The sequence below is a fragment of the Salvelinus fontinalis genome, chromosome 17, assembly GCF_029448725.1.
Source record: "Salvelinus fontinalis isolate EN_2023a chromosome 17, ASM2944872v1, whole genome shotgun sequence".
In the NCBI taxonomy this organism is placed as follows: domain Eukaryota; kingdom Metazoa; phylum Chordata; class Actinopteri; order Salmoniformes; family Salmonidae; genus Salvelinus; species Salvelinus fontinalis.
Genome location: NC_074681.1, coordinates 2,074,047 through 2,098,627, shown reverse-complemented (window position 1 = coordinate 2,098,627; position 24,581 = coordinate 2,074,047). Strand labels below are relative to the sequence as shown.

The 24,581-nt window shown below is 41.8% G+C and overlaps 1 protein-coding gene across 2 annotated transcripts in view; it reads right to left on the bottom strand.

Annotated features, from left to right (window-relative positions):
• vipr1a (vasoactive intestinal peptide receptor 1a) overlaps nucleotides 1–24,174 on the bottom strand; it is a 111,356-nt gene extending 87,182 nt beyond the window's left edge. The window contains exon 1 of one of the 2 annotated variants that reach the window (XM_055865863.1): nucleotides 23,916–24,174. In XM_055865863.1, the coding sequence (XP_055721838.1) occupies nucleotides 23,916–23,969 (54 nt within the window). In that variant the 5' untranslated portion in view covers nucleotides 23,970–24,174. Of the gene's footprint in view, nucleotides 1–1,724; nucleotides 1,866–23,915 lie in introns of those variants that run through there. The other variant, XM_055865864.1, reaches the window with a different exon arrangement.
• Nucleotides 24,175–24,581: the final 407 nt, after the last annotated feature.

The following is a 24,581-nucleotide window of genomic DNA, read 5'->3' as shown; positions in this document are numbered from 1 at the left end:
AGACCTAAACTATGAACTTACATGAAACGAGGAACACAATAAACAGGAACGACCGAACGAACGAGACGAGACAGTACCATGTGGTGCAAAATACACAGACACAGCGACAATCACCCACAAACAAACAGTGAGAACCTCCTACCTTAATATGACTCTCAATTAGAGGAAAACGCAAAACACCTGCCTCTAATTAAGAGCCATACCAGGCAACCCAAAACCAACATAGAAACGGAAAACATAGACTGCCCACCCAAAACTCACGCCCTGACCATCACACACATACAAAACAACAGAAAACAGGTCAGGAACGTGACAGCTCCACCATTTCCTGGTTGCAAAAAATTCTAATAGTTTGCCTAATTTCACTTTATGTGACAAAACAAGCATGTATAGTGTTGGAGAATCTAAACCACTGTGAATATATTTTCTAAAACCAAAAATCTAGAATTTTCACCTGTTTGAAGCTGGTGTACACAACTGAAAGCAAAAGACAAAGTTTAGATTGTGATCTACCACTTCTTAGAATTGCTTTCAATGAGGATGACAGATCTATTTATTTTTCCTTTATTTAACCAGTCAGTTACAAACAAATTCTTATTTTCAATAATGGCCTAGTGGGTTAACTGCCTTGTTCAGGGGCAGAACAACAGATTTTTACCTTGTCAGCTCGGGGATTTGATCTTGCAACCTTTCGGTTACTAGCCCAACGCTCTAACCACTAGGCTACCTGCCACCCCATCTATGACTCCCATTTCTCTATGATTTTGGTCGGGTCCCCAAAACGTTACGCCTAACCCTACCGATTAAATTATTTATACTTAGGTACATTTAAAACCAAACACTTTTAGACTTTTACTCAAGTAGTAATTTACTGAGTTTCACTATTACTTGAGTAATTTTCTATTAAAGTATCTTTGCTTTTACTCAACTATGGCAATTGGGTACTTTTTCCACCACTGTTCATTGCTTCGAGTTAAGAAAATAAATGCTGCTCTTGGAATGGCATGCTTTGTTTAAACGGCTGTTTAAGTCCATAAAAATTGCGCAAGTTTGAGCATGTTTCCGCCTGGCCTATGGAATTTGTTTATTTATTAATCAGCACGAATTAGATTGGAGGAATAAAAGTCCCAATCGTGGTCTTCTTAAATTAAACTTGTTTTTGACAGGATGGACCACAATCCCATGGGGGAGTTTAGAAGGTAGGAACTCCCTCAAACTTTTATTCAATAGGCTGGGATCTGAACTATACAGCTGTTGCATGAGCACATTTTATATTGGCTGTCCACTGGGGCATATTCATTATGTCGATTCTGTTGCAAAACATTTCTTAAACGGAAGCAAACGGAACGAAACAGGGAGGGACCTATCTGAATTTGTCCAATAGAAACTCTTGTTTTGTTCTGTTTGCTTCCATTTGGTTCTTAAACGGTAAACGTTTTCCTTGATGAATACACCGGTTTCCATAATGAAAAAACCAAGAACAATGTCGCAAAAAACAATGATTGATAGGAAGCTAAAAACGTATTCAATTCAACCATTATTTGGTTAAAATAAACATATACTGTACATTTGTGAACAGCCATCCACAACAACCACAATCCGTAAGGCGCAAAAAAAACTAAATGAGAGAGCAGCAGTATGATTCACATCAATGCGCTATGTAGAGATCAATACTAAGTGAGATCCATATCGCCCGTAGGCTACACCCCAGCTGTCATCCTTACCTCCAAGCGTTTATTGAAGTTGGATAATCTTTGGATGCCGACAGCAGTCACACCATTGTTGACATATATTGCACTGTAGCCTACAAAAAGCCTGTTCCTGTTCTTTTCCCGAGAACCATCAAACGCATTGGTGTGTGAGCATCATAGTGGTGGTCTCTGACTTGTGATCAGACTCGCTCGCACTGAAAACAATTCACGGTTGATTTGAATGTCATTGAGAACACAGAATGGTGTCAAATGTTTTTTGAGCAAACATCCTTTCTGAATATAAAAGTAATCCTACAAGTAATCAATCTAGTTTTTCAAAAGTATCTGTAATCTGATTACATTTTTTTTTAAATGCTTGTAAAGTAATAGATTACCAAAAAAATGGTAATCCATGACATGTAATATATCCATTACATGTAATCTGTTACTCCCCATCCCTGATTGTGACATTATGCTAGCTAGCAATCCAACCTGGTCTCAGAGCATTTCGTATTATTCTGTACGTAAATTCGAGCAATGCATTTAGTATGACATGTTACGGTTGGTATAGTTATATAAAACAGATGGTTACTTAACCCTTTAACCTAACTCTTAAACATAATCCTAACCTTATCCCCTAGCCTAGCATAAAGTTAGCGAGCTAGCTAACGTTAGCCCCCTAGCTAGAATTCATAATATAGTCTACATTTTTCAAATTCGTAACATATAACACATTTTGCAAATGCGTAACATATTGTACGTTTTTTCAAATTTGTTTATATATAACACATTTAGCAAATTTGTAAAATATAATACAAATAGTAATTTGTAACATATACAAAATAGGTGATGAACATCCACAAATTAATACATAACATACGAAACGTAAGATATGTAACTAAATGGAGTCTCTCGGATTTCCATACAGAATAATCCGAAATGCTCTGAGACCAGGTTGAGCTATCCACGGTTAGATAATATGTTTTCACATGTTGAAGCTGTGCTTGTTGTGTTTTCCCTGTGCTTGTGTCACCGATGTCATGAACATGCTTGCTGCCTGCTCATTCAAATGATATAACTTTTGGTAATCAATACAGTGGCGGCATGAGCAGCAGAGGTGATTCTGTTTATACCTACAAAACTTAAATAAGTGTATAGAGGCTGTTGTTCAAATGCACAGACCAATTTACACTCAGTGGACCATTTATTAGGTACACCCCCCCATTCACAAAAAATGGATCGCTCCTACATGCAGGCACTAGGGATGGGGGTGTGAGAATGCGGGTCTGGGCAGGTGAGACGTACTCATTGTATTTGTGTGTTGTCTGTAAATTGTTATTCATATTTCTAAGTTTGTATGAGTATTAAAATGAAATTCAAAATTCAAAAAGCAGGCAGACAGGCATTGAGGCATTCAGTTACTGTTCTATTGAACGTTAGAATGGGAAAACGAGTGATCTAAGAGACTTTGAGCGTGGTATGATCGTCGGTGCCAGGCGCGCCGGATCCAGTATCTCAGAAATGACTGGCCTCCTTGGACTTTTCACGCACAACAGTGTCTGGGGTTTACCGAGAACGGTGCGACAAACAAACAACATCCAGTCAGCGGCAGTCCTGTGGGCGAAAACAGCCCGTTGATGAGAGAGATCGAAGGAGAACGGAAAGAATCGTACAAGCCAACAGGAAAGGCCACAAACAGACAAATAACGGCGCAGTACAACAGTGGTGTGCAGAACGGCATCTCAGCACGCATCTCAAAACTCATCGATCCTTGTCACAGATGGGCTGTTGCAGCATTACGACCACAATGGGTTCCAAGCTTATCACATAAAAACAAGAAGAAACGGCTCTGGTCAGACAACACTGGACAACACTGGACAACACTGGACATCACAGGACATCACAGGACAACACTGGACAACACAGGACAACACTGGACAACACTGAACAACACAGGACAACACAGGACAACACAGGACAACACTGGACAACACTGGACATCACAGGACAACACTGGACAACACAGGACATCACAGGACAACACTGGACAACACTGGACAACACTGGACAACACAGGACAACACTGGACAACACTGGACATCACAGGACAACACTGGACAACACAGGACAACACTGAACAACACAGGACAACACTGGACATCACAGGACAACACAGGACATCACTGGACAACACTGGCCAACACTGGACATCACTGGACATCACAGGACAACACTGGACAACACTGGACAACACTGGACAACACTGGACAACACTGGACATCACAGGACATCACTGGACAACACTGGACATCACTGGACAATTGAGGAGTGGAAAAACATTGTCTCGTCTGACGATGGCAGAGCTGCGTGTTCGAATCATGACCTGTTGCTTCATGCTGATGGCAGAGTCAGGATTTATACGTAAACAGCATGAGTCCATGGCTCTATTCTGCCTGATGTCAACGGTACAGGCTGGATGGCGGTGATGTAATGGTGTGGGGAATGTTTTCCTTGTACACGGTAGGTCTCTTGATATCAATTAAGCAACGATTGAACGCCATTCCCTAAAGAATTCAGGCTATTCTGGAGGCAAAGGGTGGTCCGACCTCGTACCAGAAGAGTGTACCTAATAAACTGACCACTGAGTGTATATGGATATATATAAATGGTATATATAAATAATAGGGACAATTTGTGACATTGAGATCAACATTTCAAAATGATTTGAAAGAAAAAACAAAACAGATTTTCATGCAGTTCCACATGTGTAAATTGTCCCATAACTCCACCTTTACAACAACACAGGTCTAGGACTATACACCCTATACAACAACACAGGTCTAGGACTATACATCCTACACAACAACACAGGCCTAGGACTATACATCCAATACAACAACACAGGTCTAGGACTATACATTCTATACAACAACACAGGTCTAGGACTATACAACAACACAGGTCTAGGACTATACATCCTATACAACAACACAGGTCTAGGACTATACATCCTACACAACAACACAGGCCTAGGACTATACATCCAATACAACACAGGTCTAGGACTATACAACCTCTACAACACAGGTCTAGGACTATACATCCTCTACAACAACACAGGTCTAGGACTATACATCCTATACAACAACACAGGTCTAGGACTATACATCCTTTACATCAACACAGGTCTAGTACTATACATCCTCTACAACAACACAGGCCTAGGACTATACATCCTTTAAGCAGGGTTCATACAGACATTGGCAGGTCAATGAATGGGCAAGAAGCACTGGTTTGTGTCAAGAACTGCAACAGTGCTGTGTTTTTCCACACAACAGTTTACCGTGTGCATCAAGAATGGTCCACCACCCAAAGGGTGGACAATTTACATCCATCCCTTTGGGTGGACAATTTACATCCATTCAACTTGACACAACTGTTGGAAGCATTGGAGTCAACATGGGCCAGTATCCCTGTGGAACGCTTTCGACACCTTGTAGAGTCCATGCCCCTATGAATTGATGCTGTTATAAAGGGCAAAATGGGGTGCAACTTAATATTAGGAGGGTGTTCCTAATGTTTTGTACACTCAATGTAGACCCCCCTCCCCCCAAAAACCATGACAACACATTGATATATCAAATTATTATTACACTCTAAAATATGTGAGAATAATGTGGCCATTGCCTGACTAAATAAATTGGACGCATGACTATTTTTCTGTAGCCTATGTGGTCGACGCAGTCGAAAACCACAAATAGAGGTAGCATTAATCTCTCCAGTTGAATCGCACCGTCGCTGTTTTTATAATGAGAAAGTTACCCCAAAAAAAAGCAGGTTCCTTTTTTTTTATGGAAGGATTTGCATGGAAAGCAAAGTTGAAGCCAACATTTAGATGCTGTCGTCCTCATAGAAACAGCAACGTGGTTTTACCACAACGGAGTAGCGCAACACCCTTCAAATGATGCGACAGGAAACAAACAAAACTGGTCACATCTCTCACAACAACAAAAAAACAGATCAAAATAATAATAATAATAATTATAAGGACTTTTCAAGCACCAAATTGAGGACATGTCTTATTTTCAAGGTAGGACCTATTCCAGTACTTGAATTTCTGAGCTCCAAGTTTAAGTAGGCTACTTCAAGTCCCTTTTATTGTTTAAAATTGCAGGTGTAACAATGAAAAGAAAATGTATTTTGTCATGCTTTTTAATTACCAGATCATATTGTCAATAAAGGCGTCAGCATGCTTCAGTTCAGCTGAACCGAACGAGAGTGCTTGCATACTCCCTTAAAATACCTACGCTTGAACATGTTTGTCCATTTTGAGACACCGTAGCCGGTATACACTTCTTCAAAATATTCTGAATTAATCTAAAATAACTCACATTTTTTGGGGGGGGGGGTCTTACTGTAACTAAGATGTTTGGTGCAGTATTTCTCAATTTAAAAAAAATGTGCATGAAAATGAGTCGTCTCTCGTTGAATGTTAACAAAGACTTTATTGAAGAATCCCTACTGTTGACCAATCACCGACGAAGGGGCGTAGACTTCGGCTTGCCTCCAGAAAAAAAACGTGTGCCCGAACAGCCGATAAAACCCTCACCGACGTCCAAACTGAACAAAAACATCACAAAATGTCATAATATCTGCACAAACTCTTCCAAACTGTTTCGGCTGGGAAGCATGCGGACGCCTTAATCCCACTAGGCTATCTATAATTAATAGGAATAGCGCTGGCTGTTGAACTATCCAACACAATTGCACACAGTAGATTCGGTGTACAATCCGAGGCACAAAAATATATAAAAACAGAAACACATTACCTTGATGCTTTCTCTGTTAAATCTAAGGAAACCCTGCAGAAAACAACAAATGATTAACACCAATTCTCTAGTGGTATTAGATCCAACGTGGCACAACTGTCTTCACCTGCATAACGAATGAGACACCAAAATATTATTGACATTCCTCACAAACACCTTGTTTTTTTCCAGCTCTTGTGCTGTTGTTGCATCGCATGCGCTATCACAACAGCGTCATTCATAAAATTCCTTCCTGGATCAGATGAAAATGTCACGGCGTAACTAATCAGCTGGACACCAAATGCGCATCCAACAAGTATTATCACAATTACAATTTACAATTACAATTAAGTCATTTAGCAGACGCTCTTATCCAGAGCGACTTACAAATTGGTGCATTCACCTAATGACATCCAGTGGAACAGCCACTTTACAATAGTGCATCTAAATCTTTTAAGGGGGGGGGGGGGGGGGGGCAGAAGGATTGCTTTATCCTATCCTAGGTATTCCTTGAAGAGGTGGGGTTTCAGGTGTCTCCGGAAGGTGGTGATTGACTCCGCTGTCCTGGCGTCGTGAGGGAGTTTGTTCCACCATTGGGGTGCCAGAGCAGCGAACAGTTTTGACTGGGCTGAGCGGGAACTGTACTTCCTCAGTGGTAGGGAGGCGATTATGCATAATTATTGAAGAACCCCGTTAATAACAGTATCGATTTTGATTTTAAGTATCAAGGTAAGGTCACTCTTCCAGTTACAAGTGTTCGATTTTTCAATTACTATAAATATTTTTTTGATTTGTGTGCCCATAAACTGTTTTCACCCCGTAACATAAAAGGAGAAAGGAAATGTTACATAGTTACACTGTATTTCTGAGATCTCAATACCAAAAACTGTCCAACAGCTTGAGGATTCTTACAGGGTTCAATATCAAATTCAACTGATAAATTCTTCATATACTGTATGATATAACAATTTACACTGCCACAAATGCAAGGACAGAAAAGTAATGTTTTATGTCACACGTTTTTAGACAAATCCTTCAAAACACCAACCATGATAATGGGTTAAACATTTTAAATCAACACGTGAATTTTATTTAATATAGCAGCAACAACAAAATTGCAGATTATTACCAATGACTTATCAACAGCTGTAACAAGTTGTCCAGAGTAGGACATTCTCACTGATACCCTAATTTATAGAAAGATACATATATCTTCCCAAAGAAACAACCGGTAATTTGAAAACTTGTGTTAATAATTATGTTGTGCTGCTTTGTTGAAAATATGACAACCCCTATTTGCATTGATGTGGCACTATAACCACATAGGAGTTAAATTAGTATAGCATTCTCATTCACGGGTTCAACAAATATAGCCGCTTACAAGGCACGACTCAAAATATGTTAATGAGCCATAAAAAACAATACCATGCACCCACTAGTGGTCAAAAGGTTTTTGGAGCTCCTAAAATACGGTACAGTACTGTATTCTGTGGGGTGGAATTACAGTACCATACAAAATACAGCAATTATTTCCCCGCCCACAACATTTTCCCACAATGCACCATAAATTACACTATGCTGCAGTAAAACGTTTCAGAAGATTTTACTGTTGATAATACAAAAAAAATTACTGTATAATTTACCGTTTTCCATAACACTGTGTAGCAGAACAAATGTGCAAGGTTTACGGTAACATTGCAAAGACAAGATTTTTAAATTTCTCTAGACGTCATTGTCACCACCGTCATACTCCTCTTCCGATTCCTTCACATTGTCATCAAAGTATAGGATGATGCGTTACATTGCTTTGAGAAAATCCCTTTTACTCATATGGGAAATATGGCTAGTGGGTGGTTTGAAATGTTATTTCAAAGGAAGCCAGCAATCAGAGAAAGAGCTGCGTTATTCTGACAAGGCATCCTGGTGTGAATTAATAGCATCCCTCCGTCGGTTGACGACAATAGTCACAAGGACACTGATGCTGACTGGACAAACAGAACAACCAGAAGTTGGAGAGCAGGCGGACAACGTTGAGGCTGTTGCCATGGTGTCTTATCGCAAGTATGAAAAATCATCACTGCCTTACTTCACAGGAAATGAAGAGAAACAACCATCAAATAACTGACATTAATGACTATTTCACTTTTTTTGGTATCCATCAACTTTTGGAAAAATATAAAGTAAGGCCTAACCTCTGTAACACTCCTCAACTCTTAAGGAAATTGTAGTTTATACGCCAGTGTAAACTTTTTTTTAGGTGTGTGCAAATTCATAAATTTAACGCTCTCACGTGCACATTTATGCTCAATAAAAACCAACGATGGGCTACCTTTTTGTAGCATTTCTAACAAACCTAACATCTTTTCAGCCGAATCTCAGAGTTCTAAAACCGAGTGCAACTCGGTTGCAGCGTAACAGTAGGAGCTAGCTAGTAGAAGGCTAGCAGCTGTAGCTAGCTAGTAGAAGGCTAGCAGCTGTAGCTAGCTAGTAGAAGGCTAGCAGCTGTAGCTACCTAGTAGAAGGCTAGCAGCTGTAGCTAGCTAGTAGAAGGCTAGCAGCTGTAGCTGGCTAGTAGAAGGCTAGCAGCTGTAGCTAGCTAGTAGAAGGCTAGCAGCTGTAGCTAGCTAGTAGAGGGCTAGCAGATGTAGCTAGCTAGTAGAAGGCTAGCAGCTGTAGCTAGCTAGTAGAAGGCTAGCAGCTTACACCAGTTGAATGAGAAGCAGAATTGAAGTTAGCTAGCTAGCTAGGTATATTTTGCTATGGAAGGTTTTTCATATGGCTGAAGTCATCTGTGTACACCACTGACCTGGAATCAGAGCTTAAACAAATACAGTGTCGTGAAAAATGCCCCCTTTCTGATTTCAAATTTTTTGCATATGTTTGATACTGAATATTATCAGACCTTCAACCAAAACCTAATATTAAATAAAGGGAACCTCAGTGAATAAATAACACGACAATTACATACTTTTTTCATTTATTTCATAAACAAAGTTATGCAACACACAATGCGCATGTGTGAAAATGTAATTGCCCCCCTTACACTCAATAACGGGTTGTTCCACTTTTACCTACAATGACTGCAGCAGTGTTTGGTTTTCACCAAGAATAATGTGACCCATTTAATCCCAAAAAAGTTATACTTTTGACCCATCTAGCCATAGAGCATTCTTCTAAGAGTCTTGATGATCATCCAGGTGCTTTTTTCACAAACTTGAGTCAACTTTTTGGACGAGGTGGGTCCCATTAAGTCTGCAGAAAACCAAACATTGCATTCCACAGTAAGAACCTCATACCAACGGTCAAGCATGGCGGTGGTAGTGTGACAGTCTGGGGATACTTTGCTGCCTCAGGACCTGGACGACTTGCCTTAATAGAAGGAACCATGAATTCTGCTCTGTGTCAGAGAATTCTACAGGAGAATGTCAGGCCCTCCGTCTGTGAGCAGAAGCTGAAGCGTAGCTGGGTCATGCAGCAAGACAATGATCTCTTAAAAGAGCCTTTGGGTTCGTTGGGCATCGTTGAGTGGCAAGGGACAGGGAGGGTGACGTGTAATTGTACTAGTACGTATTGCTACTACGAAGGAGAGAACAGTGGCGAGACCACATCTCAAACTCTCAAGGAAGACGTCATTGCTCTCATCCGTCAGATGCATGCCATCCCTACAGTACAAATACATGTGATAAGTTGTACATGTTGTAAACAATTTTTTCTCCTTTTCAGGCGCCACTTTCGGACATTTGTGAAGTAAAAAAAAATAATAATAACACGTGTCAAGCTGTCCGACGTCGAGCTGACAAACGACTTACGTTTATTCATATAAACACCGTCCACCGCTCACTATCAGTAGCACTTATGTATGTTCTGTTCCAAATCTGTGAGTACTCCCATCTGTTTTCATATTTATACTGCCTTTTATACATGTGGGAATGTGTGCTCTTGTACTGAAGTTGGAAATCTGTGTAAAACATTACTAAGAACATTTGTGGCTGAAAGATTCAAGAGTACCTATCCAATGTCAGATTTTAAAATATGTATTCTTATTAAAAGTGTAATTTTGTCTAATGACTTTGTGTTTCTTAGCAGTTTGTCATTTGTCACAGTGTTTGTATCAGGAGTTACCAAAATTGCTATTGACCAGCCACAGGGTTATGAAGGCCTTTTTGTTCAAGCCCAGTGCTACCACACCTGATTCTACGACTCAGCTGTTCATCAAGTCCTCAGCTGTTCATCGAGACCTCGGCTGTTCATCAAGACCTCGGCTGTTCATCGAGACCTCGGCTGGTCATCGAGACCTCAGCTGTTCATCGAGACCTCAGCTGTTCATCGAGACCTCAGCTGTTCATCGAGACCTCAGCTCTTCATCGAGACCTCAGCTGTTCATCGAGACCTCAGCTGTTCATCGAGACCTCAGCTGTTCATCGAGACCTCAGCTGTTCATCGAGACCTCAGCTCTTCATCGAGACCTCAGCTGTTCATCGAGACCTCAGCTCTTCATCGAGACCTCAGCTCTTCATCGAGACCTCAGCTGTTCATCGAGACCTCCGCTGTTCCTCGAGACCTCAGCTGTTCATCGAGACCTCCGATGTTCATCGAGACCTTGACTAGTAAAACTGGGCTTGAACAAGAAAGCCTGCATAACCTTTAGGGTCTAGAATTGCCAGGGACCTCACGATACGATATGTATTGCAATTCTCATGATTCTATATGTATTGCGATTCTCATGATTCTATTTGTATTGCGAATCGATACTGTGGTTTTATTTCGATTCGACGTTCCAATTTGAGTTAGTTAACCACACCGGAGGGGATGGCTGCCGTTTTACGGGCTCCTAACCAACTGTGCAATTTTTTAATTATTTTTTTCACTTTGTTTGTAACTTATTTTGTACATAATGTTGCTGCTACCGTCTCTTATGACCGAAAAGAGCTTCTGGATATCAGAACAGCGATTACTCACCCAGAACTGGATGAAGATTTTTTTATATACTGTTTCCCCGAGACCAGGACCAAATCCCTCTCATATGCGTTTAAGAAAACACGAAGATATCGGGGTCAGAGGTCGGGGTGCCTTGTGAGAATTTGAAGGCAAGTGGCTAAACCGCCGCTACCATCTGTCCTATTGGCCAACGTGCAATCACTGGAGAATAAACTGGACGACCTATGATCAAGACTATCCTACCAACGGGACATTCAAAACTGTAATATCTTATGTTTCACTGAGTCATGGCTGAACGACGACACGGATATTATAGCGCTGGATGGGTTTTCCATGCATCGGCGGGATAGAGTAGCAACGTCTGTTTAAGACGAGGGGCGGGGGTGTATGTCTATTTATCAATATCAGCTTTTGCTTGATGTCTAATGTTAAGGTATTGCATTCCTGAGGTAGAGTACCTCATGATAAGCTCATCTGTATTATTCGTAGCTGTCTATTTAACACCACAAACCGATGCTGGCACTAGGACTGCATTCAACGAGCTGTATAAGGCCATAAGCAAACAAGAAAATGCTCATCCAGAAGCGGCGCTCCTAGTGGCCGGAGACTTTAATGCAGGCAAACTTAAATCCGTTTTACTTCATTTCTACCAGCATGTCACATGTGCAACCAGATGGGAAAAAACTCTAGACCACCTTTACTCCACACACGGAGACACATATAAAGCTCTCCCTCGCCCTCCATTTGGCAAATCTGACCATAATTCTATCCTCCTGATTCCTGTTTATAAGCAAAAACTAAAGCAGGAAGTACCAGTGACTCGCTCAATACGAAAGTGGTCAGATGACGCGATTGCTGCGCTACAGGACTGTTTTGCTAGCACAGGCTGGTATATGTTCCAGGATTAATTCAATGGCATTGAGGAGTATACCACCTCAATCACCGGCTTCATCAATACGTGCAATCACTGGAGAATGTGGCGACGTCGTCCCCACAGCGACCGTATGTAGATATCGCAAGCAGAAGCCATGGGTTACAGGCAACATCCTCACCGAACTAAAGGCTGAAGCTGCCACTTTCAAGGAGCGTGATACTAATCCGGATGCTTAGAAGAAATCCCGCAAAGCCCTCAGACGAACAGGAAAAGCGCCAATACAGGACTAGGATTGAATCCTACTACACTGGCTCTGACACTTGTTGAATGTGGCAGGGCTTGCAAACTATTACGGACTACAAAGAGCTACTCAGTGACGCGAGCCTACCAGACAAGCTAAATGCCTTTTATGCTCGCTTCGAGGCAAGCAACACTGAAGTATGCATGAGACCACCAGCTGTTCCGGACGACTGTGTGATCACGCTCTCTGTAGTTGATGTGAGCAAGACCTTTAAACAGGTCAACATTCACAAGGCCGCGGGCCAGACTGATTAATGGGACGTATACTCGGACCAACTGGCAAGTGTCTTCACTGACATTTTCAACCTCTCCCTGGCCGAGTTTATAATACCTACATGTTTCAAACAGACCACCATAATCCCTGTGCCCAAGATAGAGAAAGTAAGCTGCCTAAATGACTACCGCCTCATAGTACTCAGGTCTGTAGCCATGAAGTGTTTTGAAAGGCTGGTCTTGGCTCACATCAACACCATCATCCCAGAAATCCTAGACCAACTCCAATTCGCATACCACCCCAACAGATCCACAGATGACATAATCTCAATACCACTCCACACTGCCCTTTCCCACCTGGACAAAAGGAACACCTATGTGAGAATGCTGTTCATTGACGGCAGCTCAGCGTTCAATGCCATAGTGCCCTCAAAGCTCATCACTAAGCTAAGGACCCTGGGACTAAGCACCTCCCTCTGCAACTGGATCCTGGTCTTCCTGACAGGCCGCCCCCTGGTGGTAAGTGTAGTTAACAACATATCTTCCACGCTGATCCTCAACACAGGGGCGCCTCAGGGGTGTGTACTTAGTCCCCTCCTTTACTCCCTGTTCACCCACAACTGCGTGGCCAAACATGACTCCAACACCATCATTAAGTTTGCTGATGACACAACAGCATTAGGCTTGATTACCGACAACGATGAGACAGTCTATAGGGAGGAGGTCAGAGACCTGGCAGTGTGGTGCCAGGGCAACAACCTCTCCCTCAACGTGATCAAGACAAACAAGCTGATCGTGGACTACAGGAAAAGAAGGGCTGAACAGGCCCCAATTAACTTTGACTGGGCTGTAGTGGAGCGTGTCGAGAGGTTCAAGTTCCTTGGTGTCCACATCACTAACAAACTGTCATGGTCCAAACACACCAAGACAGTCGTGAAGAGTGCACGACAACACCTTTTCCCCATCAGGAGACTGACAAGATTTAGCATGGGTCCCCAGATCCTTAAAAAGTTATACAGCTGCACCATTGAGAGCATCCTGACCGGTTGCATCACCACCTGGTATGGCAACTGCTGTGCATCCGACAGTAAGGCGCTACAGAGGGTAGTGCGTACGACACAGTGTCACACCCTGGCCTTAGTTATCTTTGTTTCCTTTATTATGTTTGTTAGGTCAGGGTGTGACATGGGGAAGGTTTGTGTTTGGGTGGTTATATGGTTAAGGGGTTGTTGGGTTTTGTGTGTGTGGTTTTGTGTTGAGTGAGTATGTCTAGGTATGTCTATGGTTTAGTGAGGGTTTCTAGGTATGTCTATGGTTGCCTGAGTGGTTTCTCAATCGGAGACAGGTGTCTTTCATTTGTCTCTGATTGGAAGCCATATTTTAGGCGGCCATAGGCATCATGTGTTTGTTGGGTCATTGATTTTGTCATTGTCTTAGTCTGTGTCTTGGTCTGTTTCAAGTTGGCATGTTTTGCATTTAGTCGGTTTTTGTTTCACGGTCTTGGATTTGTTGTTTTGCTTCGTTTGGTCATCTCCTTAAATAAAGAGAAGATGTATTATTTACACGCTGCGCCTTGGTCCTATCTCTCTCCCATGGACGATCGTGACAGAATGACCCAACCATTCAGGACCAAGCAGTGTGAAAGGAGGGAACCAGAGCCAGTGGTTCGGAGATTGGAGGTGAGCAATGGGAAGGATACAGAGACTGTTAAGGATTTATTGAGGAGTTTGGAGGAGAGTGAAAAGAGGGACCTGCTGTGTTGGTGCGTGAGGCACGACATCCACCCGACAGAGAGTGTGCGGGAGGTGATGTTACCTGAGTCAGTTCTCCATGCTCGTCCTGAGTTGCGTGCTAACCGTCTGGGAATGACAGTCCCACGAACCAGGACTCCTGTGTGCATTCCTAGTCCTACACCTCCTGTAACACCTTCCCGCTCCAGCCCGGTACCACCAGTTCCGGCACCACCCTGGAATCCTGGGGCGTGTCTCCAGAGCCCTGTTCGCATTGTTGCTTCTCCCCGCACTCGCCCTGAGGTGCGTGTCCTCATCCCGGTACCACCTGTGCTGGTACCACGCACTAGGCCTATAGTGCGCTTTGAGAGCCCAGTGTGTCCTGTTGCTGCTCCCCGCACTAGCCCTGAGATGTGTGGCTCCAGCCCGGTACCACCAGTTCCGGCACCACGCACTAGGCCTAATGTGCGTATCCAGGGTCCAGTATGCCCTGTTCCTTCTCCCCGCACTAGCCTTCAGGTGCGTGTCCCTAGCCCGGTACCACCAGTTCCGGCACCACGCACCAGGCCTATAGTGCGTCTCAGCCGGCCAGAGCTGCCAGTCTGCCCCGAGCCGTCAGAGCTGCCAGTCTGCCCCGAGCCGTCAGAGCTGCCAGTCTGCCCCGAGCCGTCAGAGCTGCCAGTCTGCCCCGAGCCGTCAGAGCTGCCAGTCTGCCCCGAGCCGTCAGAGCTGCCAGTCTGCCCCGAGCCGTCAGAGCTGCCAGTCTGCCCCGAGCCGTCAGAGCTGCCAGTCTGCCCCGAGCCGTCAGAGCTGCCAGTCTGCCCAGCGCCATCTGAGCCATCCGTCTGCCACGAGCCATTAGAGTCGCCCGCCAGCCATGATCGGCTGACTCCGCCATTCAGCCAGGATCTACCAGAGACACCGAAGCGGAGATCGACTATGGTGGAGTGGGGGCCACGTCCTGCACCCGAGCCGCCGCCATATTAAGGCCTACCCCGGATCCTCCCCTAGACTTTGTGTTGGTGCGCCCGGTGTTCGCACCTTAAGGGGGGGGTTATGTCACACCCTGGCCTTAGTTATCTTTGTTTCCTTTATTATGTTTGTTAGGTCAGGGTGTGACATGGGGAAGGTTTGTGTTTGGGTGGTTATATGGTTAAGGGGTTGTTGGGTTTTGTGTGTGTGGTTTTGTGTTGAGTGAGTATGTCTAGGTATGTCTATGGTTTAGTGAGGGTTTCTAGGTATGTCTATGGTTGCCTGAGTGGTTTCTCAATCGGAGACAGGTGTCTTTCATTTGTCTCTGATTGGGAGCCATATTTTAGGCGGCCATAGGCATCATGTGTTTGTTGGGTCATTGATTTTGTCATTGTCTTAGTCTGTGTCTTGGTCTGTTTCAAGTTGGCATGTTTTGCATTTAGTCGGTTTTTGTTTCACGGTCTTGGATTTGTTGTTTTGCTTCGTTTGGTCATCTCCTTAAATAAAGAGAAGATGTATTATTTACACGCTGCGCCTTGGTCCTATCTCTCTCCCATGGACGATCGTGACACACAGTGCATCACTGGGGCCAAGCTTCCTGCCATCCAGGACCGATATACTACGCGGTGTCAGAGGAAGACAGCAAATATTGTCACAGACTCCAGTCACCCAAGTCATAGACTGTTCTCTCTGCTACCGCACAGCAGGCGGTACCGAGTGCCAAATCTAGGACAAAGGCTCCTTAACAGCTTCTACTCCCAAGCCATAAGACGGACAAACAATTAATCACCCGGTCTATTTACATTGATCCCCCCCCCCCCCCCCCATTTGTTATTACACTGCTGCTACTCACTGTTCATTATCAATGCATTGTCACTTTACCCCTACCTACATGTTCAAATGACCTCGGCTAACCTGTACCCCTGCACATTGACTCGGTACCGGCACCCCCTGTATTTAGTATATATGTATTGTGTTACTTTTTATTACATTTTTTTACTTTAGTTAGTAAATATTTTCTGAACTCTATTTGTTGAACTGCATTGTTGGTTAAGGGCTTGTAAGTCAGCATTACACGGTAAGGGTCTACACCTGCTGTATTCAGTGCATGTGACAAATACAGTTTGATTTGATGGCTGCTGCAGAGGGACACGAGAGAGCCATGAGAAAACAAGATTTGATTAGTCATGGAATTAAAGTGCTCGAAAACAAAATGGCTCACTATTTAATTTTTTTTAAAGATGGAGAACAAGCTACAGTATGAAGGACAAATACTGGAGTTTTGGTGCAGGTACATTCAACTAGCGTGAAAATAATACGATACAATATGATATATCATCAAAAATAATATCCCGATATGTGTCCATCAATTTTTTTTGCCCATCAATAATAACCATGTAGCTTTTCAAGAGCAATTTGTGACCATCCCTGAATTGTATGTACAAAGTTGACTAAATCTGATAAAGTACGTTTGATTGTAAATTGTCTATTTTGTAATAACTCACTATTGTTTACAGGTAACGTAGTACTAGGCCTTCTGTAGACTTTAAAGTAAATGTTTATGTAAATAATTAACGGCTACATAGTAACTATTGTGTTTGTTTTCCAGGAGCTTTCGTTTCTCCATGTTCCACTTTAGTCTTTATTGGCTTAAATGGATTTCTGGGTTTTCGCTTCCCTGGAAAATCAGCCGTTAATAAATACTAATAACTGCATTCTTTCTGTTTCCATGTTGTTATTTTTGTGTACTTTTCACTTGACTTGTATTGCTGCGTTACGATGTATTATCATGTTGTATAATAATGTTGTGTTTTACACCTTCTGGTGTAAAAACCAAGGAAAAAGGTCAAACAAAAACAGCGTTAAGTGCAGATGGACAGATATATATATATATATATATATATATAATGTATATGAGTAGCTGCGTTGAACACTCCACCTCCTGTTATTATGTTCGGAACCTACTGACCAAAACAGGAAATCTATTTATTTTTCAATTACATGTATTGCAGGCACCACAGTACTACAAGATAAAACCGCTCACTCAATCAAGCCTAATGGTGTTATAAGTATAAAAGCAAAGCTTGCTTTCATATAAAAAAAAATTAAAGCTTGAAAGGGTATTAGAATGGGGTAATGGCTTAGTGTGGGTTGGGAAGAACGCAATACATTACTTTATATGTGAAACAAATCAGGAGCAACTCCTCTAAGAGTATGAATGAGGCTGTTTGAGAAGGTTTGAATCCTAAGCAGCCTGCCTACACATTCGTTTTAGTACAATAGACCAATATACAGTAGCTACTGTAGTAGGTCAAAGCTGTGTGCTGAAAAACCTTGGTAGAGCATGGGTAAAGTACACATTGTGGTGCTCATGTGAATTTCATTTATTTTTCAGCTTCAGACCAATCCCTCCATCTCACTTAAAATGTGTTTTCTTGTTTTTTAAGATATTTCACTGTAGACCAGAACAAAAGTAGTGCATTGTTTAGGGAATAGGGTGTCATTTGGGACAAAGAACTGGGGATTTGCAGTGTGAGGTACCAAAGCTATGAAACATGTCAGAGACTCTCATAAAAGAAATGACGGGGGGGTCCTAGAACACTGGAGTAGAGACTCCTAGACTCCAGATGACATATTGCCCCTAGAGGCAGGGGTCCTAGAGACTCCTAGACTCCAGATGACATATTGCCCCTAGAGGCAGGGGTCCTTCTATCCTCTCTCCCCAGGTCGACCACTTTCCTAGCTACGAAAAAAAAGTACAATCAGCCTGGTCTCAGAGCTTTAGACTGCGTTCAATGGTGTGCAAATGCTTGTTGACTGCGTTCAATAGTGACAAAACCCTGGAGCAATCTCAGGGACTCTTGGCAGAAAATTGAAAAAGTGACCAATACACAGAATCCATTTTCAACAGAGCCTCCCTCACCCTCGCTAGAGTTTCTAAGACGGAGATGAAGGACAGTCAATTCTGACTATACACACAAGGGATCATTCCCAAATGCCACCCTATTCCCTATGAGCCCTCATCAAAAGTAGTGCACTATATTAGGAATAGTGTGCCATTTGGGACGAAGATGATTTGAAGGGAATAAGTGGACACACAAAGCATACCAAATCTGAAGAAGAATATAATAATAATTTATAATGATTGATTGGACACATACTAGCTGACTGGCATCCTCCAATCGAGGTACTTAAAAAAAACGTTTTCTCCACACATCAAGAGGTATAACATGAATTTGTGTCAAGAGATTTTGTCAATCCAACATCTACATTTGATTAGACAGGGAATCTTTCCAGTTTATATTCTCCAACCTAGGTTCTAGGGGAGAGGCGGCATGAGGGTTGGGTGCCCATTCATACCCAGTTTGGAGGCGCCGATCTTGGATCAGGGGTTTGGTTTCTCCTTGTTTGTTATTTAGATAAGATAAATGTATGAGTTCTGTATTATTTTGATTAAATGACTTATGTTGATAAGATGTAACATCGAGATGTATTTTAGAAGGTTAATGTCAAGCTCTCTGTTTAAAAGTAGCTAGTTCGATGTAAACAGTGTTTTGAGAGACCGTTTTATAGCCTAGTTTTTCTTATTTTCGTAGATCCAACTATTTATTTTATATTTTTGGGGGTATATTATTAGGATCCTCATTAGCTGTTGCAAAAGCAGCAGCTACTCCTCCTGGGGGTCCACACAGAACAGGAAACATGACATAATACAGAACATTAATAGACAAGAACAGCTCAGGGACCGAACTACATACTGTACATTTCATATCCAATTCTACTGCGTATCACCACCATGCTGTTACTAAAACAACGGTCTACTGCGTATCACCACCATGCTGTTACTAAAACAACGGTCTACTGCGTATCACCACCATGCTGGTACTAAAACAACGGTCTACTGCGTATCACCACCATGCTGTTACTAAAACAACAGTCTACTGCGTATCACCACCATGCTGTTACTAAAACAACGGTCTACTGCGTATCACCACCATGCTGGTACTAAAACAACGGTCTACTGCGTATCACCACCATGCTGTTACTAAAACAACGGTCTACTGCGTATCACCACCATGCTGTTACTAAAACAACGGTCTTCACCTGAAAGCCTGTTGTCCGGCGTCTTCTGCCATCTCCCTTTGCTTTTTTTTTTTAAACGTCTTTTTTTTTTCTTTTTTAGAATTAAGATTAGTTGCATTTCCTTAAATTATCAGAATGGTCTAACAAGTTAACAATACATCATGTCTTTCATTTACCTTTCTTCATGAAAGACCACTGAACAGGAGATAACAGATGGACGTTCCTACATGAAAGACCACTGAACAAGAGATAACATATTTACGTTCCTACATGAAAGACCACTGAACAAGAGATAACAGATGGACGTTCCTACATGAAAGACCACTGAACAGGAGATAACAGATGGACGTTCCTACATGAAAGACCACTGAACAAGAGATAACAGATGTACGTTTCTACACGAAAGACCACTGAACAAGAGATAACAGATGGACGTTTCTACATGAAAGACCACTGAACAGGAGATAACAGATGGACGTTCCTACATGAAAGACCACTGAACAAGAGATAACATATTTACGTTTCTATACGAAAGACCACTGAACAAGAGATAACAGATGGACGTTCCTACATGAAAGACCACTGAACAAGAGATAACAACAGCAGCATCCAATGATATCATATATTTTTCATTCTTAGTTTAGACTCTAATCAAACACGAAACTGCATCATGCAGGACTGAAAAAAAATGGTTGAACCTGTCCTTGTGTAGCCTTATCAGACTAGGACAAGACAGCGTTGCCATGACAACAGCATTTTGACCGTCAATACCCGATACCACATTTAGTATCACGAGACCATCACGATACTCGATACAAAAATGATATGAAAACATTACCACTGTAAAAAAAAAAAAAAAAAAAAAGGCATATTAGCCAAAGTCACAGAATGGCACTTGATCCAGACAGACAAACTCTGCTATTTGCTCTATTCAATCGTTGGGCGTCTTTTGAGTTCAATATGTGCTTCTACACCTGCATTGCTTGCTGTTTGGGGTTTTAGGCTGGGTTTCTGTACAGTACTTTGAGATATCAGCTGATGTACGAAGGGCTATATAAGTAAATTTGATTTGATTTTGAATATCTTTATATTAGAATTGTTTTACGTCAACATTTCTCAGAGACAGCCACGCATGCTTTAATTAAACAATTATACATCCATACGATCAATTTGACTTTATTTTTTACCAATCAATCTACATAACAACACAATGGTAATAATTTATTTGAATGGTAAATCTCGATTGATAAACTGGGTACGTCAAGACTTAGCCTAGGTCTAGTCCAAATACAGGTGAGGGAATATTCAAACGGATTCTGTGAATGCATTGTGTTATTGAGCTGATTTCACGGAGCTACAGATGACAAACAATATGTTTCTCTCGTACATTTGGGACTTATTTTATCGTACTGATCAACAACATTTGCATTGAAGTAGCTTATTTGATAAAAGTCTGCCATCATTCAGGAGGCAAAGTGGCGGGCCCCATCGGAGCCCAGTGTTCACACATATAGTCTGGTCGCTGAGGTAATAGTTCCTCTTTGGGAGAGACGTGACAGCGAGTCCGAATGAACATAGTTTTGATGGCAATCTGCTTTGACATTAGCATATTTTGCATGATGGTTTGCATATTATCACAAACAAAATACTAGGGGTAAACAGACTGCTGCTACTCTCTGTTGTTATCATCTATGCATAGTCACTTTAATAACTCTACCTACATGTACATATTACATCAACTAACCGGTGCCCCCCTGTGTAAAGTCTCGCTATTGTTATTTTACTGCTGCTCTTTAATTACTTGTTACTTTTATTTCTTATTCTTACTCGTATTTTTTTTAAACTGCATTGTTGGTTAGGGGCTCGTAAGTAAGTATTTCACTGTAAGGTCTACTACACCTGTTGTATTCGGGTGCATGTGACTAAAAACATTTGATTTGATTTGATTTATCCGTGAGACACATTTGACAGATGTTCCGAAAGTAACAAATTCTAGAACCAAACTGTGTTTCCTGTTCTAGTATCAAAAAACTACAGACATTTCAGAATACTGTGCAACTCTAGGATAGGATAGGATGAGAGGAAAATTGTTAGCCTCTTGTAAATGATATGGCTGTCACGACTTCCACCGAAGTCGGTCCCTCTCCTTGTTCGGGCGGCGTTCGGCGGTCGACTTCACAGACTTTCTAGCCACCGCCGATCCACTTTTCATTTTCCAATTGTTCTGTCTTTGTCTTATCACATCTGGCTTCACGCAACCAATTACTTGTTTATTATTTAACCCTCTGTTCCCCATGTGGTTTTCGTGAGTGATTGTTTATAGTAATTCGGTCCGTGTTTGTGGGCTATCATTGTTGCCTTGTATATTTGTATTTTCTTGAGTAAAGTACTTTAATTACTCATATCTGCTGTCCTGCACCTGACTCCGTACACCAGCTACACATAGGACCCCTACAATGGCCCTAATACAGACGTGTTCCCAGAAACTGCAGGAGGTAGGCTATACAACAGCATCTTCCAATGGAAGGTTAACAATGGTTGAGTGTTAGAATCACTCAGTCTCTGGTGTATTGATGATGTTGACACTGTGTTATGAATACATGCCCCAGACACACCAAGGCACTCTAGATAAATCGTCTACATTGCCTATTCTGATTAAATAAAGTTTTCTGCAGGTTTCTTCATGGTTCTATTTAAAGTCGTGTTCTCAGAACATTAAGAAAACATTCCATAAAAACCACAATAAAACATGGTAACGTTCAAAGAATGTTCTAAGAATGTTATTTAAAAACATATACATTCTGTTCTCAGCATCAACAAAACTCTCTCTATCCTCTATCATGCCAAGTGTGATCAGGTGTGTTGGCCGCGCCCACTAATTGATCACACCTGATCTTAATGAAATAGGGTCTGTTTGAATAGACAAAAATTAACAGCTTTGTATGAGTTCAAAAAACAGGGGGTGCTTGCTCCATCCTGGTGGCGCAGTGGACTAATTCCATGGATAGGAAACAGAAGATCACAGGTTTGAATCTCACTGACTGCCGCAATAATTAAGAAAAGTGTTTGCATGATTAATGCCTAAGCAAATTAATTTCCTGGTGGTCCTGTCTGTGTTTAGAGTTCAAAACAGATAACCCGAACTAAGCTGGCAGTGTTATTAAAAGTCTTATTGATACTTGTTTTCAGAATGTTATGTAATTACCTTCAAATAACCTCTAATTTCCATTCTCAGAACGTTAAAAAAACCACCCAGGAAAACTTTCAGGGAACCATAGTAAAACATTCTCACAACCTCCACGCAACCACAATAAAAGTTTCTCAGAACCTCCCTGGAATCGTGGTAAAACATTCTCAGAATCTCCCTGGAACCATAGTAAAACATTCTCAGAACCTCCCCGCAACGATAATAAAAGTTTCTCAGAACCTCCCTGGAATCGTAGTAAAACGTTCTCAGAATCTCCCTGGAACCATAGTAGAAGGTTCTCAGAACCTCCCTGCATCCTAAATATATAAGTTCCCAAAACAGGCAAAATGTTCACTTCCGTTCTCAGAATGTTTAAAAAACGTTTAGTTTTACCTGTCAGTAAACTTGTGGTTTCATTCCCAGAACGAATGGGAAACCAAAAACGTACGTTCCCACTACTTCTAAGCAACCAAATGTGCTAGCTGGGTTTTATTTACTAAAACCCTATGAATGGATGACACATTTTTGGATTAATGATAAGGCCAACAAAAATTGGCGTTTACACAGGCCCCACTGGACGCACACTGGTTGAATCAGCATTTTTTTTGTGGGGGGGGGGGGGGGGGGGGCGTTGATGGTCGAGGCAAGCAACCCCCACCTCACCCTCCATCCAACCCGACACACGTAACATTGGTGCTTAAATCATCAGTCTTTCAGTAGCAGTCTAGAACACACATACATCAATGGCGTTAAAACAGAGATATTGTAGCCTGCACACAAAAGTGCACGTTTCTATTTACTTGTAATACGTCCTCCTCACAGCTTCTGCAATATGTTGAAAAGACCAATAAACTAAAAGCCTACGCTAAAGGTGATGCATCCTAAAAAATTGTCTATAACCTTCAATTGAAATAGTCATAATCTATGTTTACTTGTCATTGTTATTCACCGGAAGTAAATGTTGCAAATTAGGAACATTCATGAATCACATAATGAATCATTTTGCTTATTTTTCTTGTACAGAAAAGCTTCCGTTCGTTCACCAAAACCACCAAAGTTGTCACAAATAGGGTAGGCAGAATAGAGAATAGGAAAATGAACTTTAGTAATAGTACTTACAGGTCGCAACGTGCAGACTAGAGTTAAAACCAAGACACCTTTGGAAACATCCATAACGCCGGTCGATAAAGAAACGATTTGTCTTCTTTTTTAATATCCAAGAAAGATAATAAAACTGTACATGCTTTTGAACACGAACATTCACTATAATTTCGAATAAAGAAACTCTGTGATAAGTTATTGTAGCCACCTCGGATCGTTAGTATGAGCGTGCGTATTGCGCTGTGATCAAATCTTCACCTCTCACCGTGGACACACTTTCAACCACTACTCTACTGAGGAGCAATGACAGCGAAGTCAGAAGGGAATCGCACCCTTTCGGTGCGCCTCGGAACTTCCCTCGTTTATAAATTGTATTCTGGGTTCTTCCACCTGGAGCAAGACAACAATTTCCCTGTCCTCTCTATTCATCATAAAATACATAGTTGAAAAACGGAGAACAACTCAAATTATAAAGTTGCATACGTCATAAAGTGTTTGTAGCTCAATTGTGATTTGACAAGACTACAATTATGCCGAATCAGATATGACATTGTGTTGCCATGTGTTATTATGCTGTCATAATCAAATCTTGGAATAAAGAAATCGAATGAGCTAAAATATCCCCCATTGCGCCACAACAAGAGAAAACCAACCTATTTACTTCTGTAAAAATCACGGTAACCT